This window comes from Wyeomyia smithii, chromosome 2, assembly GCF_029784165.1.
Source record: "Wyeomyia smithii strain HCP4-BCI-WySm-NY-G18 chromosome 2, ASM2978416v1, whole genome shotgun sequence".
Lineage (NCBI taxonomy): Eukaryota > Metazoa > Arthropoda > Insecta > Diptera > Culicidae > Wyeomyia > Wyeomyia smithii.
Genome location: NC_073695.1, coordinates 208,464,978 through 208,483,888, shown reverse-complemented (window position 1 = coordinate 208,483,888; position 18,911 = coordinate 208,464,978). Strand labels below are relative to the sequence as shown.

Sequence of the window (18,911 nt, the reverse complement as noted above, 5' to 3'; positions counted from 1 at the left end):
AAGTATTCCGGTATTATTTCAGACTACTGATGTTGATTTTGCATTGAAACGTGTTTTTTGTGTTAAAAAACTTTGTCTCTTTTACAACTGTTTCAGAGGTTTTGAACCGGTGTTTTAGTTTGTGGGATTCAATATTTCGTGTGAACAAAAAACCGTTCATTTGGAGAAAACGTTCCAATCGTGGTTTTCGGGAAAATAACTTTCAGGGAATTGATACGTTCTGTGAAAAATATTCTGAAATCGGAACATTCGAGGAAATATTATTCGGGGAAGCAGGTTTCTCGATGGTTTCTGGGATATGTTGGTTATTCGTTTGAACTTAATTTGAAGATCTATTAGTCAGGGTTAGTAACGAAAGGCTGAAACTCAAAAGGCTGAAACCCGAAAGGCTGAAACTCGAAAGGCTGAAAAGTATGTTTCATAACGAAAGGCTGAATGCACAAAAGGCTGAAACCACAAAAGGCTGAAACTTTTGTAACTTGAATCATAATCGTTGAAAAATTCGGACACATGGATAACAAACCTTTATAAGGTGGCAGAGTTCAATGTTTGAGTATTAATTGGTTTGTGCAATGGAAAATCAATTTTCGGCAACATTTGAATCTATACACACTTGACTCGTGTACACGTTTCCTAGATGATTCAGAGCGAGACGGCCGAAGGACGCGAGTGTGCGCCGGCCACTGCGGGGGGGCAGCCCCCCCGCAGAAATCACCTCTGTATAGGTTCGTTCGTTTTCCTAGGTCTACTGAATCATAGGGGTGATCCCCTAGTTAAGTCCGAACAAGCGATAGCGAGTAAGGACAGCATACATCTCGGACAACCGAGTCGGCCGTAGGCCGCGATTGTTTTTTTAGAAATGAACTTTGTGAATTTCAGCCTTATGATTTTTCAGCTTTTCGTGATTCAGCCTTTCGTGTTTTCAGCCTTATGTAGCTTTCAGCCTTTCGTGATTATAGCCTTTCGGATTTCAGCCTTCCGTGTTTCAGCCTTTTGAGTTTCAGCCTTTCGTAGTAGACCCATTAGTCATTACAGTAGACGAGGCAAGCGTCGAGTCACTCGTTTGGCCAATTTCGGTATTACAGATGGCGATTCGGCTAGAACTGCACGACTCGTTTGTGACTCAGCCAAGTTTCACTCGCGTTTCCTAACACTACATTTTACTCGTCTCGTCAGTGACTGCTGAGTAAACGCTGGTCTGAAAATCCAGTGAAAAAAAGTATTGTATTGGATATGAACCCTAAGGAGGCCCCGCATCAGACTTTATGCTGAAAAAAATGCACGTAGTTTTTTACCCTAATATTCCTTGATCGAAAAATAAGTTTCCTGACATTCCCAGATTTTGGCTGGTTTCGCCACCCTGCCATTCTGATCAACATGCTATGAGCTGACAGGAGACAGCCGTATGAATAAAAGTTTACTCTGCTTCACTCATAAGATTCACCGGGGATAACACTTTTGCGTTATAGGACAACTGCCATGTTTTGTCTTAGGATTGGCGAGAACACGGAACATGGAACCTTTTTCTGGGCTTTGTATTGGAAATGTTTTGAAATCTTTTTTTTATAGAGGCTTTGCCTAATTTGACATTCGCCTCTGCTTTGAAATCTTATAACACAGAATAGTGTGAGTAATCGAAGATGGACGGCACTTATTAAAAACTCTGTAAATTTCCCGAGGGGACCATTCTTACCATAGTTAGAGCGGTGGTGTAACATACGCAAAGATAGAGAAGCGTGTCATTTTTAACCTTATTGCAGTACTTGGTTCAATATATGTACCTATAATTTTCTTCCAAAATCTATATCCAAAAAACAGGCATAATCCTTTGGCTTTAGTAGCATCAACATTAGTCTGTATATTGTTTGCAGATTTTTCATTAAACGTATCGTTACCATTCTATTAAGTGTTTCCGAGCGAACCACTGTTCACCACTAGCGTCACTACATTATGTTTTTGTTGCATACTATTTGTCTTCATAGTGTACGTTGAATTTTACAGTTATTATGTTATGTATCATATTAAGTTTGTAATAACATATATCACCTATTTCAGGTATTAGCTTTATGCTCAAAATTTTGCTTTTAATCCATTCAAACCACGACTCTCAACTTCGCACTCCATTTGAATATTTACAAACAACAAAATGACTTGGTGTCTCCCAATATGTTCTAATATGTTTACAGAAAAACAAATGTAAAAAAGAAGAGTTTTTGAAACTTCTTCTTCCAAGCGTGTGCGGTAGGTATGTAATCAATGGTTCACTAAAATGTTACTAGCAAAAAACCGTTTTATTTTATGCTGTCCAATGTAGAACTATGTAGAATCATCGTCTTGCAAACAGGTAAACCTCTATGTTTAACTAATTGAAAAACTGTACAAATACAAATGTATATCCGTATCTAAGTTTCTTATATAAATTGTTGCTCCCTCTTAGAGCAATGATTATTTCTATTTTTTACACAACTAACTACTATGTATATCGACTGAAAAATAGGATGTTCAAAGCTATCTATCTACCGAGCTTTGTACGGATACATGTCATAGGTTCTGATAAAAAATAAGCGCTTTAAACAATGGTTCGTTTCTATTTCTTTCTCTATGATCTGATCAGAACAACTATTTTGGGTAGTCCAAACATCGTAAAACGTACTTGCTAAACCTTCTAAATTACACTTTCGCATTTTTTGCGTTAGCGGTCAGCATTACTTAATTATTTCCGCACTATTTCTCATTAATGCATCGGAATATGGAGAGATGCATTTTCCATCAATGCGTTCAGTTGCTGAAAAAAAATCACGTTATATATTTCAAAAGCACACATATTTTCCCAGACTTCAAACAGCGAATATTTGCAGCTGCTTGGAAGTCTCATTCTTTTCAAGGTGCTGGAAAAAAGTACACAAAATTAGTAATGTTACAATTACTGCAAATAAGTTTGTATACAAACCTTAATTTTCAATTATGCACGTTAGCTGCTGAACCACCGAGCGTGGCAGTTGCCGATATCACGGCAGCAGAGCTGGAGCTTCCAAACGAAGGTGTTTCGATGCCTCCGCTAATGCCACCCACGGTCTGTTTCAGTTTACACTCCGGACAGAACCACTTGCCCTTCGGTGGCATAATTATACCAACACATTCGAAGTGGAACCATTCGATGCGACAGTTGTCACCATCGCAGGCTATCATCTCCGATACTTCATCGTACGGACAACGACAATAGCAGTATACGGACTCACCTTCTCGGGGAGGACGCCAGCCGGCCGGGATGCGAATTTGATTAGGTGGGAAAAATTCTGTGGTTATGCTTGGGAAGGACCCAAGTGGTGGTACTTTTGGAATACCTGCGTCTACTATTGGCGGTTCGAAAGCATGTGGGATTGCTGTCGCTGGAACGGCCGAACGATTAGTTGCAACTGGTTGTACGATCGGAGGTGCCGATTTTGGTGTCTTGGGTTTGGCCACTCCTCGTTTTCGTGAAGAGGTTGGTGTTTTCGGAGCTCCTCGAGCGCCCTTCTTTGAAATGGACAGTTTAAGCTTAGGAAGGGGTGGCTGCGGTCTGTGTGGTGTGGTGGTGGCTTTAATAGGTTTCTGACTTATTTGCAAAACGCCTTCTTGGCTAGAGTCACTGTCAGCATCAGTTTGTTGTGGAGTTCCAAGCGGACTAGCATAAATGTGGTGCACAGGAACCTGAGGAATTCTCGTCGCTTCTACACGCGGTGGCTGTTGAACAGGGTTAATTACAGCGGTCGCAACGGGTGGAGCGCGACTACTGAGTGGTGTGTGCTGTTCAGGCTGGAGTTTCAATTTCGAATTTTTACCCTTCACAATTGGCGGCGAAGGAAGGTCTTCTTTACTCCAGACCAAATTAGGTGGTGGTGTTGGCTTCATCACTGAGAGGATTGACTTTTCCGGGTGTTTTGCAGCCATTGTTGGAGTCAGCGGGGATGGTGTTTCTTCGTCACTTGTATAACCGTAAAATTTGTTCGGTTTCCTACTACGCTGTGATCGTTTAAGTGGAGCATCTGATTCTGAACTGTTTCCAGTGCTAAGTCGTGGAGTGCCTATCTTGCTGGCGGAAGATTTCAAAGCAGAGACACCCAAAGGTGTACCCGGAGTTATTGCTTGGTTACCAGAAGCGGCTAGAGATACTGTATTCTCAGCAGGATGAAATATAGGGGTTGTTGCAGTGTGCGAATGCATCTGGATAATCGAAGGTGGTGAAAATTGATCAGCTTGATTTGAAAGAGGAATGTTCGGGACGGGGGGTTCCTGTGGTGTTGGCAACCGTGTAGTAGTCTTTTTCGTGTATTTCCTTTCACGTTTTCGTTTCTTCAGTTTAACTTTTTTCTTGATAGTTGTTTCTTCCGGTGGTAAAGAAGGAGTTGATGGCCGGCTATTCTCGACAATTCCATAGCTGTTCATCGGGCTCATACAAGTTTGCAGCAACAGTTGACGTCGTTTTTCCGCCAACATTTGATTTGCTAACTTCTGAGGATGATCGTCATAAAACTCTTCATCTGTTTCCGATTCATCTGTTTCTAGATCAGATTCATGAATGATTGTATCTGGATCAACAGGTACAGGGGGGTTAGCAGGTAAATCTTCCTCTACAGGAACTGAGGGTTCATTTTTACTCGACTGTTCTGAAGGCAAAGAAGTAACTTCTTTGATCTTGTTTTTCGTAGTATTCTCGTCCGAACTGCCTGAATCGTCAGACGACGAGCTGCTACTACCAGAACTACTTGAACTACAGCTACAATTTGAACCACACTCACAGCTCGAATCGGAATCACTTCCACTGCCACTCGATGATGAATCTGAGCCACTTTTAGAGGCTTTTCTTTTACGTGGCGTTTTTTGTTTTTTGGGGTTGCTCCCTGCTGCACCTTTTACCGGAGAGTCTTGTTTTTCAGCATTACCCAAATTGCCATTGTCGTCAATTACAATTGTTTCACCGATTTCAGCAGCTTTGATCTGTGGATACACTTTTTTGGTCATACGACAGTAGTCATGGTCTGACTGTGAAACATGTAGAATTTTGGATTTCAACAACTTTTCTGTGAACTGATCTTCTGAGAGTTCCTCTGAAAGAGACGATCTTCGGCTGTTATTTAAAGAAGCTTGATAATTTTTAAGGTTATTCAAAATAGTCAACGCATGATCTTTTTCAACTTTCTCTTTTTCTTCTGTCTCTTTTAACTGTTCTTCAGAGTTCTCCTTGGGAGAAAGTTTGCATTCATCTCCAGAAGTTGCATTTGCAGGTAACACATTTGCGCATTTTTTGCTGATGGTGGTGTTTGTTTGATCTGGGTCTGAATCATCTGAACTATCACTTTCCGATAGGTTCAATGCAGGCAGATTAATCAAATCAGACAATGATTTTTCCTGATTTTTTTTGGAGCGTTTCTTTTTCTTCTTTTGTGTAGTTTCAGTTTTCACTTTATCGGCTTCGGACGAGTTTGCTTCTCTAGATTCCACTTTCACATTGCCGTCCCCATCCATAGTATCATCTTTGATGATGGCTTTGATTTCACCTGAAGTATTTTTTTCTTGATCATCTTGCTTTGGTTTCGATGATTGCTCTGGCTCCGGCGTCGCTTCTTTTACAGGTTTCAAAGGCGAAGGGGGTGCCGGTGGTGGTTCATAATGTCTCTGGACATGTTTCAACAAAAGTTTCTTTGAGATAAACTTCTTTTCGCAGCCATCCTCTGTGCAAGGATATTTTTCTTCCCCATTGTGTAACCTTTGATGCACTTTCAGAGCCAACGATTTACGAAAACCCATTTGACAAACTTCGCATATGAACTGGGCTGGTGGCACGCAAAAGTGATACACATGAGGCCACTTCTTCTGCAAACATCGCTTACATAATACACCCTCTGTGCCGTGCTTCCAGAACAAGTGCTTCAAAATGTCCGCTTTATTGCGATAGGCAATTCCACAACGGTAGCATAAATGATGCAGCTTATGTTTCCAGACATGGTTCGAAAGGGCCCCTTGTTCAGTACATTGCTCTAGGCAAACATCGCAGGCGAAATGGCGCTTCCTCAGGTGTACCATAAGTCGGAATGCTGATGGAATTCCATCAATATTACACAAACTACATCGGAAAGTGTAGTCGAGAATAACCAAGCGGTTTGGTGCTCCCGGACACATGTGACACAGTAGTTCACTATAACTGAAAAAGTTCCCCTTACACATCAAGCAAATTAATAATGATTTCTGATGCATTTTACGGTTGTGCAGATATAACTCTTTATGGATCTTAGTAATGAAACGGCACTGGAAGCACTCGAATTGTTTTGGGTATGTTATGGCTTTTTCCTCCATTGTCCAGCTGCTGTCGAATGTTTCCAAGTTGAAGAACAGCGGCTCCAATTCTTCCAAGCAAGATTTGAAACGCTGAACAATTGTGGCTGGCAGTAACTCTTCCGCCGTTATACTGTTAACAGTTGCTTGGAAACGATGACTGGCCACCAAATGAAGAGCTAAGTATTTACCGTTGACGGCAATTCTCCTTGCATGGTTACAATACAAGCAAAAGGGAACTGTCGATTTGAGGCACAGCTTGATGAAATCGCGTATTTCAACTTTATCTAGCGGTACGTCCAGTGTCAGCTCGAACAATTGTGCATCATCGTTGGCAACCACGATTGCATCGGATGCCATCTCCGATTCAATTGAACGTGGATCTTCCGATTCAGTGATATTCGGCTCAGCCGAACCTAGCGGTCTGTCGGCGAAAACCGTTGATGGATCGTTGGATTGCTCCAATGTAGTTGGATCTGGCGTTGATATTCCGAGACTCAAATGCTGTTGCGAATCCAGTCGATGTTGTTCCGGCATTGGTGCCGGTCCCATTTCTGGTGGCAAATGAACCGGTTGTCGATCACCCTCTTCCTCTATGTCCATTTCGACTGGATCGAGCTTGACATCGTCTTCTATTCGACTCACTGGAGCAGGAAGTGCGTCTGTATGAGACTGTTCAGCGTGCGAAGACATCTGGAAGAAAGCAAAACAATTTTTCGAGATCAATATCCAAAACTTATCCACCCATTTATCTTAGAGATAGACAACTAGCTTAATTTCAGCAAAGCCTTGGTTCCGATTCGGAACTTGACCTTCTGTTTTTTCTTTTTCATACACAGACTTCGCAGCCGACTGTTTAGTGTACAGGACAATTGCGGGGCTAGCGCTACGATCCTACTTACACTAATAGTCTCTCCCGAGCCGGGGCTCGAACCTACGACGACTGGCTTGTTAGGCCAGCATCGTACCTCGAGACCATCTGGGACTTAATTTCAGCATATTAATCAAAAACAATTATGTAATTAAAAATGAAAAACTTACCGCCTGATCCACTGATTTCCCATCTCCATCATCGGTTTCTTCTATTGGTTCATCATCGTCATAATCGCTCTCGGTTGAAGATTCCTCGCTTTCAACGGGCGGGCAAAATTGTTTAGGAATTTTCACCTTCAGCTTTGGTACCAGCAAGGGAGGTTGTTGTTGTTCTTGAGCTAGTTGTTCCGTCTGTTGTCCGATCTGGCTAGGTAGCTCAGGTACAGGTGGAAGCTCCGCTGGTGTTTCGCTAACGTATAGCAAGCTTGCTGGTATAGTAGAAAGTTTCGTCGTTTCCTTAAAACTAAATTTCTGTTCCGATGTGGTGTGGTTCGGAAGTTCCATTAATTGTGATGGCAGTTGGATCAAAAAGGGTTGTTGGTCACTCGATTGGCTAGTGTAGAAATGAGACTGTTCGGATGTATATGCAACAGTACCGGGTAATTGGGACATTGTATCCAGTGGTTTCATTAGTTGAGATTGTAGTATCGGACTGTTGAATGAATTATCAGCAGTCATCGTAGCAGAGTGGTCTTCCCCGGATGGAACGTTTACCAGTAGCTGACTATTGGTTTCCAAAGGCCTTGCTATTTCGGCGGGCTTAGTTCTCTGCGAAAGTTTCATTTTTTTGTTGGACGATTTTCGTGTGTTTGTTGCGTTTGTGTGTTTTCCCACACTTCCAAGACTATTCAGCTGATACAAGTTATCTGGGTTGTCTTTACTGTTAGTTCCATGATTATCGTAATTAAACATCACAGCCGATGAACTACCGCTAGCGGCACTGTCATAGTTGTTATTTAAACTAAATTTAATTTTATTGTTTGCATTGTTGATGAATTTCTGATTATTGCCGGTGGATGATACCGTTGCGTTTGCTGAAGCTGATGATAGTAAATCTATTTTTTTATCGCACTTGTGCTTCGATTGCTTCAGATTACCACAGTTGTCACATTTTTCTAAGTAATTAGCACAATTATGCTGCACAATCATTTGTTCGTCAGCAGCGGTTGTCCGTTCGAAGATATGCTCACAACGTGCACACATCAGGTAGAGTGATCTCCCCAAAGTGTCCACGTTTTGCTGTTGCTGGTGGCTCTGATAGTCATCGATACTGGCCATTTGCTTTTTGCGCACTTGATGCTTAGACTCTAGGTGAGTTACCAGCCTCTCGGCAGACTGGAATATACCCAGACAGTATAGACAGATATATTTTTTGTGTACTTCTCGCATGTGTTTAAAAAGATTCCAATTCTCGTAATGAGTTCCGCAAGGTGAGCAGAGAAAAACTTTTTTCTTATCTTTCTTTTTCTCTGGTGCTGGCTGCTGTGGCTGCGACTGCGGTCGCTGCTGATTATTAACGGAATGCTGCTGCAGTTGTTGTTGTTGCTGCAATATAGGTGGTTGTTGCAGTTGTTGAGATTGAAGAGGCAAATGTGTAGGAAGTGTTGGAGGAACAGGTAATTGTTGCTGGGCAACCTTACTGCTAGCCAGCATTGTTTTCATCAGAGATGGCTGCGAACGTTGTTGGTAAGATCTTCTAGCAGGGACATTCCTGCCAGAAATGCCTAATCTCATCAGCTGCGACTGTTGTCCCGTTTGCAGCCAAGATTGATGTTGCTGTTGCATTTGTGGTTGTTTTGTAGGCGAGATATCTTTTTTTCTACCTCTTCGCTGCTTCTCAGCTATAACCAATCGATTGTCTTCATCAAGTGTATCCGATGATTCGTCCATTAGAAAATCAGCTGAATTGAGCCCAACATAATTCGTTTTAAACTGATTATTGATTAAGTTAAAATAACCAGCAGGCGCAGTCGTCCCAACAGCAGGCATCTCAGACTCCATCTTTTTAACTTGATCGCTTAAATTGTGCACCTGCGGTTTACTGTTGTAGTCTATTTTTATTAGTTCTGATCGTTCACCGAACAATTTTTCCTGACTTAGGAAATTGGAAAAGTCCACGGGCTGTGGCATGACCGGTTTATTTTCCATTGGAGGTAGTTGGTCCACACTTGCTGATGTAGCAGCACTATCCTCTGCAGTTGGCCTTTTCAATGAAATTGATAGTTTCAAACCTTCACTTTTTGTAATTTTTGCATCATTTTCGCTTTGATTATCATTTATTTCATCCTCTTCATCAGCTTCTTCATATTCATCTGAGGTTTGTGAAAATACTTCGTTCATTTCCAAACGCGACTGACTGTCATTATTTTCCATTGCCACACCAGTCGCATGGTCTGCTGATCCTGCAGCGATACCCGAGGGAGGTATGGTTAATTCAGATTTCTCTGGTTTCGGTTCGTTTTTTTCTTGTTCATGTTGAACTTTTGCAGCAGTTTTATCCTCGCCCTCTTCATCTTTAGACGCCTCATCATCGGAACTATCCGACTCAGAACTGGAACTAGAAGAACTGGACTGTGAACTTGAGCTACTCGATTTTTCGTCATCGAAATCGTCGTCTCCAATATTTCCGTCATGGTGCGATTCAATGTCACTTCTTGGTTTCTCCATATTCTGTAATGTCAACTCGCTGGTTTTTGGTGTTACTTCATCTTCGGGCTCGTTACTATCGCCAAGCGAAGATTTTCCCGAGTCGGCAGACTGATCAAGCTTTTCAGACTCCGCCAGCGGTTCTGTTGCACCTGGATTTGTTAGATTACCTGACGAGAACAACTCACCATTCAAAACTGATTCTGATTTCAAGTCTAGCTTCAACTGTTTATTTGAAGACTCGTGTAAGATCTCCACACTGGTTGGACTAACCGACCTCGGTCGCTTATAGCGCACTTGATCAGCTTCCTCAGTTGTTTCACTGGCGTCAACATGGTGATCTGCTTCCTGAATATCACCGACTGAAACGTTTCCATTCACCTGACGATCTGGAACAGAAAAGAATAGAGTTTTAGAAGTATCCAAAGTGTTACTTCTTACATAAATTACACTCTTATATGCGATACAATTATATAACTTGTCTAGGGTGGGATCGGAATGTAATTAGTGCAAAAAACATATATTTTTGTTACTAAAATGACATCAGGTATACTTACTTTCTATTACTGCGTCTTTGGTTGCACCAATTTTTTTAATATGTTCATCGTATTGCATTTCTTTTTCAGCATAATGACAGTCCAACTCTGGTTCGGTCTGCTGCTCTAATGGATTATCATCAGAACCAGCATCATTTCGACATACTCTATCACTTGAAAGCTCATCGTCATTTTCGTAGTCAACATCCATATTTTCTCCTGGATCACTTTTTCGAATGGCGAATTTTTCCTCCTCACAAGTTTTTCGGACGATTGCTTTGTCCATTTCTTTTTTCGCCTTATCAAGAGGCTCAATCACAGCCTCCTCATGTTCACCGTGTACGCTATTCACACAATCGATCATCTTCTCTGTGTCACTTGTTTCTACTAAAGTGGTATCTCCTAGAGCGCTCTGCGAAGTGCTTTGCAACTGTCCGGTATCATTACTTATAGGTTCCGAGGTAAAATTGCCGTTAGCTTTATGTTTTACCGTCTTTTTAATATTCTCTGGCAAAGCCAGCTCTTTATTTTCGTCTACGCTTATCCGCTGACAGTTGTGCCTCTCTTGTTGAGTTTCTTCGTCACAAAAAACATCTGTGTCCTGCACAGATAACTGTGTTTCCGTTGCAGGTGTTTCCTCAGGATCTTGGGAGTGATTTCCATCCTTTTGAATACTTTTTTGTTCCTTGGATGCATCGATTTCTACCGCAACATCAAGAACAATTATAGCTTCGTTACACTCGTTGCTCACAACTCCAGATTGTGCCTTAATATGTAACTCCTCCGCAGTCCTTGAATCGCCATCTTCTTCGTTCGGTGCCGAATTCGACAACCTATGTTTGGGTGAAATCGCAATCGGAATATTTTCGCGATCAGATGTTGATTGTGCTAATTTTTCTGATAAGTCAACCTCATCGTCCATCTTCCAAATCTATAACAAAAAGTTAATGAAAGAAAGTTATGAGTTTGTATTAATTTCCTGTTAATTCACTTAAGAATTTCTAGATTTCTAAGTATATTTTAGCAATCAGTAACAGGCCTAATTTATTTCAAATACTGTGAGCCATTCTCCGGTATCGACTCAAATTTAACTACCGAGTCTTCTTCGTGTATTACTGTTCCTTGTAGAACTACTCTGTTCGAGAAATTAATTTCATTTACATTAAAGTTGCTCGTCTCTGCAGTGCGTGAAGTGAATTAATCAGCCCGTTACCCCCAACGCAGGAATGTTCCTTGTTTAGTTATTTCGGCGCTACATAGTATATACAGTAACTGTTCGCTAACTGGGCGACGAGCACTTCCCAGTTATTGAAATCAGCTCGCTAACTGGGATATCATCTCAACGCCGAGGGGGAGTTCAATGGATAACACTGCTTCGCGACAACTTCATAAAAGGCTTGTGTTCTCAAGTTGATCACCAAATAGTGATGCCACAACTACAAACTTATCTCTCAAATAAAGCTTTTAACTTTAGTTTTATATAGCGAGTACATTAATCAGCTATATTATTGTTTTTGTATTTTAAATATGCTCGATTAGAAAAAACTTTAATTTTTCAGTTTTCGTTCCCAATCCACATGCCCCCCGTTCCTTTGGATATTTGACGTTTGTTGTCTTTTTTTTTTTTTTTTTTTTTGGGAATCCTCCCAGTTAGCGAGCGCCCAGTTAAAAAGAAGCCCAGTTAAATCGTGCCCAGTTAGCGAATAGTTCCTGTATCTATTTCTTTGTTGAATCTAATTTTTTGTGTCAGTCTTAAGAATCTCAAATGATTAAAATTTTTAATCGAAGGATTGTTTAGCCATAGAACAACTCACGATTTGCATACTGGATCTCTACTATTTACAAAAAAAAAATTATATTGTACTTTTGTCCTTTATCTGATACAAATTTTTACACAATTAATGAGTCGTGTTCTAGACACGACCGTATGTTTGACGCGAGGATACGAATGGTATTAACTTCATTATACTAAATTGTTGCCTTCAAGAACGACACGATGATCTCTACATTTTTCCAACAGTTCACCACCATTTCGGTAGGTATGTAGCACGATATGGTTTTGCCCTTAAATATCATCCTTCAATCGCTTAAATGACACTATGTAATAATCGTATTTGATTGTGAGATAGTTGATGAAGATTACCTCGTGCAAATATCAATAGGAATTAAAGCCTAATAAACAGTTTCTAAGATTCTATGATCACTCTCTTCTTCTCATGTTCTACGTAACTCAGCACGCAAGAAGCCAAAAATCTTCGCTGAGCATCTGAACGGCGATTCAGTAGAGCGCGAAGACGGTATGGCAACTGATCTTGATGCATGAGCAGAAGACAACAGGATTCCTCCTGGAGATGGAGGAGGAAATTGGCCGGCTGAAAAACAAAGCTACTGGGGTAGACCAACTTCTCAGTGAGTTGTTGAAATACGGTGGAGAAACACTGGCTAGAGACGTGCTCAGTGCAATGTCAATGTCAAGATTTGGGAGGAAGAAGGAGTTCCGGAGAAGTGTATGGAAGGTATTATGTGTCTCATCTACAAAATGGCGACAAGCTGGAGTGCTACAAATAGCTAGCAATCGCTCTGCTGAACACTGCCTACAAGGTACTCTCACAAATACTCTGCCGTCGACTATCACTATTTGCGGGATTCATGGGTGTCTGTGACACCAGGGATCAGGTATTCACGGTTCGGCAGGTTAAACAGAAATGCTACAAATATAACTTGCCCAAACACCACCTATTCATCGATTTCAAATCGGCATACGACACAATCGATCAAGACCACAGATGACAAATTATGCACGACCACGGATTTCCTGACAAACTAACGCGGTTGGTCAAAGTGACGATGAATCGAGTGATGTGTGTAGTTCAAAGTATCGGGGGCACTCTCGAGCCCCTCCGAAACCCTAAGAGGTTTGAGCGTCATTAGAAAATTGTCATTAGCAGAGCGGGGATTAACACGTGTAGCACGATATTCGGTGGCTAATTGGATTCGTCGACGAGCAGCAGACAAATTTATCGACGCATTGTGACAGGAAATCGTGCATACTTTGGTCTCCGGAGGACGCTCCGATCGAGTAGAGTTCGTCACCGCACCAAGTTAACCATCTACAAAACGCTGATCGAACGGGTAGTCCACTACGGGCATGAGACATGGACTGTGCTTATGGAGGACCAACAACACGCCCTTGCGGTCTTCGAGCAGAATGTGTTGCTGCGTACCATCTTCGGTGAACTGCAGATGAAGAACGGAACGTGAAGGAGGCGAATGAACCACCAGCTGCAGGAACTGCTTGAGAAACCATCTATCGTCCACACCGGCATAATTGGCAGGTTGCGGTGGGCTGGGCATGTCGTAAGGATGTCAGACGTCAGTCTGGTGAAGATGGTTTCTAAAACCAATCCGTTTGTTTTGATACACCATAAAAATAATACTAGCTGTGAATGTCCTCAGGTTCCACCTCAAGCCTATTCACCCTAAGAAGAACGAAGCTCTTCTTGGTGAGAATCCACAAAAAGGTCCTGGGCCAACAACGTTAGTGGATGACCCTTGTCTGGCTAGTGAGTCAGCCTTTTCATTTCCTTCGATTCCATAGGGACCAGCATAAATTATCCAGGGCTGCCTAACTATCGCAGAAAAGTTTGGTTTCTTTTCCTCCCAATTATCGTTGCTTTTCATTAGATTATTTATTTGGAAATCTCTTACTATTCTTAGGTGTCCTGTTAGATCTCCTTCTTTTAAGTTAGCCTGCTGATTCAGCCACAGAGCGCTTTTGACGCGGGACTACGTCTTCCGTCTACGTCTTTCTTACTATACTGAAGTACATTCGGTGAAAGCAGAAATAAGAATGCATGCAGGTTTTGGTTTGGCGGAATGAAAGATTTCAAATGCGAATAGCTTTCACACAACTGTACCGAATTCAATAATCATCATATCGTTGGATAGCTAAAACATGCAAGATATTTATAAAATGATAATTTTTATCATCATGTTATTATTACATGATAAAAATCACGAAAAAATTTTAAGGTCGAATTTTTCCATACACATTCCATACGATTAGCGCATTTCCTTAACGCAGATATCGTGCATCGAACGGCAAAGCGGACGGTTCATCCTGGAGCATTCAACCTATCCATTTCTCAAGTAACCGCAATAGATATGCGGGGAAGTTGATTTTACATCAACCGATCAAGTAAAATGCATCGTACTATATTACTATATGTAATGTGTGACATCCCATGCGTAGAAATGTATTCGGAAGAGAAAGCAGATTTTTGTCGACCGTACGTAAAAATACTTCGTACTGTGAAAATTTACTCGGTTTGCGTTGTCTGCAAATTTATTAAGTCTCGATTAACCTTATCTATGTCCAGGTATCCCAGCTAGTCTCGAGGTACGATGGCCTAATAAGCCAGTCGTCGTAGGTTCGAGTCTCGGCTCGGGAGAGACTGTTAGTGTCAGTAGGATCGTAGCGTTAGCCCCGCAATTGTCCTGTACACAGTTGGCTGCGAAGTCTGCGTATAATACCAGAAGTACGAGCTCCGATACGGAATGTAGCACCAAGGCTTTTCTTTTTATGTCTTGGTATACCAGATAAATTTATGATATCATTCAAAGTCCATCGTGAAACCTGTGTTTGTGCACTTACGCACATATTCGCATACTCTTTGCCGCTTCTGGTTTGACCACCTTATGAAGTGGAAGCAGGGCAAGCATTGCGTCTAAGGCTTTTGCTGGAGTACTTCTTATAGCTCCACAAATCGATACACAGGTCAATTTTTGGATTTAATTAAGCTTAGCTTAACTGGATGTTTCAGTCGTATTGGGCCACCAAACTAATGAGACATAGGCGTCAGACGCCACCTAAAAAGTGTAACAAATCATGAACAAAAAATGGTGGCGTGTTGCCAAAACCGAGCGAGATCTCTTTGGCTAGTTTTCTTCGAAGCCTTTCAGTAAAGTAGAGTAAGTAAAAAAGTAAGTTGCTCCTCTGTGGTCGATCTGAGCTAGTGAAGTTGAACAAGGAACTACGTAAATGGCTACCTGATATTAGTTGGCCAACTCTAGTGTACAATTCAGTAGCTACCGCTTTGTATGGATCAATAACGATGCCGGCCACGTCCTTACGATCATTAGGGTAGGGAAGGAATTTTAACAGTCGTTGTTGTCGGAGGCCGAGTTTACCACTGCATCTCCACGATTGGAACGAAAAGTAAGGGTTGTATCACCGTTGTCGTGATAAAAGTAATGGGAGTTTTTACATTTTTATCCTTCCCCCTACGCTCAATATACTGCTCATCTTCACCGATCCTCGTTAGTCACTCCCAGGAATCCCAGGTCATTTTTTCAAATGTCTTCACATTCCGCGAACAAATGTCTTTCCGCCCAAGATGTGAGGTGAAAACCGGCATGAAATAATTACAGGCAAATTGAAAGATGCCGTACAAGAAAAAAGATCGCCACCTCCGGAAATTATGGACGTCTTCACAAATTTTCCAATGTCTTCACTTCGTCATCACATATTTTACAATGTCTTCACTTAGTCTTCACAAACAAGGATGTATTCGCCGCTAGTTAAATGTCTTCAAATTGAAGACACAAATGAATCGAAGAATTGAAAGTCTGCGTTAACAAATAAAAAGAAAAAGAAGAACATCCTCGTTAGTAACTCCTACCAAACTTAGGCAATTAAAATTGCTTGAAGAAGTGCCCCAGCTGGTCTCGAGGTACGATGCTGGCCTAACAAGCCACTCGTCGTAGGTTCGAGTCTTGTCTCGGGAGAGACTGTTAGTGTCAGTAGGATCGTAGCGCTAGCCCCGCAATTGTCCTGTACACTTAACGGTTGACTGCGAAGTCTGTGTATAGTAAACAGAAGGTCAAGTTCCGAATCGGAATGTAGCACCAAGGCTTTGCTTTGAAAAAGTGTATATTTCATTCAACTGTCGGTTCAGACTCAGTTTAGCATAAGGGAAAGGACAAAGTGAGAGGAGGGAGCCTGGTATTTTTCTCAGCGTAAAGTCCCTTTGACATGGAAAGATCTGAACTCTACTACCGCATAGCCGGGGGAGTTCCAACCAACCCGTGATTTGTCACCCATCTCTCTCTTCCAGGTCAGAAGACTAATCTTTCTTGGTTATTTTCGAGGAAAGTAACTTATTCAAGAAAGATTTTCTTGTGATCGCCATGCGATGGCTGACAAACAATAAAGGTTTGTATAGCACAAACTCAATCGGGCTAATGGTACTCTGCTAAGAAATTCGAATTCATGACCATTCGCTTATCAAAGCGGGCTCTCTAACCTTGAGGCTACGAGCCCCCCTTCTTAGATATTTTTATTTGTTAGAGAGTTACACCGAGGTATTATAGAAGCGTAACGGAAGGGCAAGTGGGGAAAAATCCTAATAGTAAACCCCTGCTTAAGTCATTTGGTCACCGGATAGTCGACTCTACTAATCTACTAAATTATCCAACGACAAATAAAGGATTGTAATCCATTGTGTGGTTTAACCGGTTCAAAAGTTTTTACCCTCTGATGTAGCATCCGATACGGTTGAACTTTTGCTTTCATAGAATGTACCGCAGTATAGAAAGCAACGACGTAGTCCTACGTCAAACAAACTCTAGCATTTTTTTTTTTAACTTGGACTTATTTTGTAACAATAGATTACAGCGGTTCTGCACCATTCTCGGCGATAGACCGGTGGAATCAGCAATCTGATTAGGAATCAAATTTGATGTTATAGTGTAACTTTACAAACCGGTTATATTTTTCTGTATTTCGCATTGTTTCTTGACCCGATAGCAAATCAAGTTCAGTATCACTAGTTATATCATGTATGAACTAACGAACCAACAGAACCCACCAATTTGTAAATATGGATTTTTCAACAGGAGAAAAAATCTAAACTCGCTGCCTTTCGTTATTGCCTAACATGAAATCACTTTCATGTTCACTCCATTTTTTTATTTACCTTTTCCAATGAAGATTATCAGTGACTTCTTATTTCACTTGATTATAGTTTAATCCTTGAGCACAACTGGAAACAATTTCGTAACATTTCTACACACGGAAAAAGACGCTATTTCTTTGAATTGTTTGATTTTCTCGGTGATTCACCATATCTTCATAACTTATATTCAGTAGTTATCCTTTATGATTTTGCTTGCAACAATTTCAGATTCTTTTTTTAATCAATTTGTTTACACTGTACTATGAGTAATAGACTATTATGCCACTATTCTGTATGTTTACATCGGTTCAAAGCTTTTTCTCACTGAATGAAAATAGAAAAAATAAAAATAAAAATCCTGGATGATTTTGCAGAAACAATGCAATACTTAGTACATTTGCGTAGCGCTAGTGCTCTTGGTTTGCTCTCATCCCTTTTTGGGACAATCACACATACTCTAGTATCATTCGGTCTTCTTACGAACCTTTTTTTTAACTGTCGCCCTGCAGATTTACTCCGTGGCAAGTTTTTAACCAGCCAAATACGTAGAATCTAACTACGTACGTAGCTGCTTTTCCCAGCAAATATTTTTCTCACTTATAGTCTCGATGGCGTAAACTTTAGGAAGCAGGAAAGGTTTGCTAAAAACCGCACCGACTACTGGGACAGCATAAAGCGGAAAAAAACCACGGATCGCTTTGTAAAATTCACTTCTTTTGCACAAGGGCGCCTAACTCACAGGTAAATTACACTGGCATCGGATGTATTAATGCTTCCACCGTCGGAAATTATAATTTTGGCCGGTTCCCGAACGGGTGCAGGTCGATTTTTTCCGATTTTTCGCAGCTAGCAAATACACACGTTTTGGTTTCGGAGTTGCAAACGCGAAAACGTAATGGCGATCTGCTGAGCGAGCGTGAGCATTACCCATATAAGCTGTGGGAGTGAATGAATAAGGCGAAACGTTACAGTCGCATTTTGCTCGGGGTGGTAGGTTTTCTATCAATGTACGAGGTAGTCTTTTCATAACTGTGAAGCGAGTTGTGAAGAATACACTGAAGCAAACAAAAACGGGCAAGTCCAAGGCGTGGTATGCAGTTGGAAAGAAAAGAGAGAAAACTTGTTTTTTGTCACCAAAAAATTTAAACAAATCGAGTGACCCGTTGGAAATCTTGTATTTTTGGAGGGATGTTTTCTGAGACGCTTCCTCAGCAAAAATTACCCGAAATTTAAAAAAAAGTGTCATTTGAAACTTTCGATTTTGCTAGAGTTAATTTGTTTACAGTAAATAGAGAAAATTCTTTTCAGATTGCATTTCGATTGCGTGTGGAAAAAATAACATTTTTGTATAGGATTTTGAAATGTACATTTTGTATGAGGACTTAATTGATGAAAACAATGTAGATATATAACATTATTATAAAATATAGTAAAAGAAGTTTGAAAAAATAAAATCTTTGGAACTACTCGAACGTTTGGTAAAACTTATTTTTCAATTAAATTAATATGCATTCTGCTTCAAATGATTGTTTTTGTTCGGATTGGACCGTATTTTTTATTTTTTTTGAAACGAACAACAATATTGCAA

At 41.0% G+C, this 18,911-nt stretch overlaps 1 protein-coding gene across 5 annotated transcripts; it reads right to left on the bottom strand.

The window, feature by feature from the left end:
- Positions 1–1,824: 1,824 nt before the first annotated feature.
- Positions 1,825–18,262, bottom strand: LOC129726174 (uncharacterized). 5 transcript variants are annotated; one of them, XM_055682878.1, is made up of 6 exons: positions 17,712–18,262; positions 17,345–17,647; positions 10,389–11,298; positions 7,354–10,220; positions 2,951–7,005; positions 1,825–2,888 (listed from the first exon to the last, which is right to left on the bottom strand). In XM_055682878.1, exons 3-5 carry the CDS (start codon positions 11,287–11,289, stop codon positions 2,959–2,961), a joined length of 7,815 nt encoding a protein of 2,604 aa, XP_055538853.1. In that variant the 5' UTR covers positions 11,290–11,298; positions 17,345–17,647; positions 17,712–18,262; the 3' UTR covers positions 1,825–2,888; positions 2,951–2,958. The 5 variants fall into 5 exon arrangements, with proteins under 5 accessions (XP_055538853.1, XP_055538857.1, XP_055538855.1 ...); XM_055682882.1 differs by having other exon boundaries at positions 17,719–18,262; XM_055682880.1 differs by having other exon boundaries at positions 17,808–18,251.
- Between the last annotated feature and the right edge of the window lie 649 nt (positions 18,263–18,911).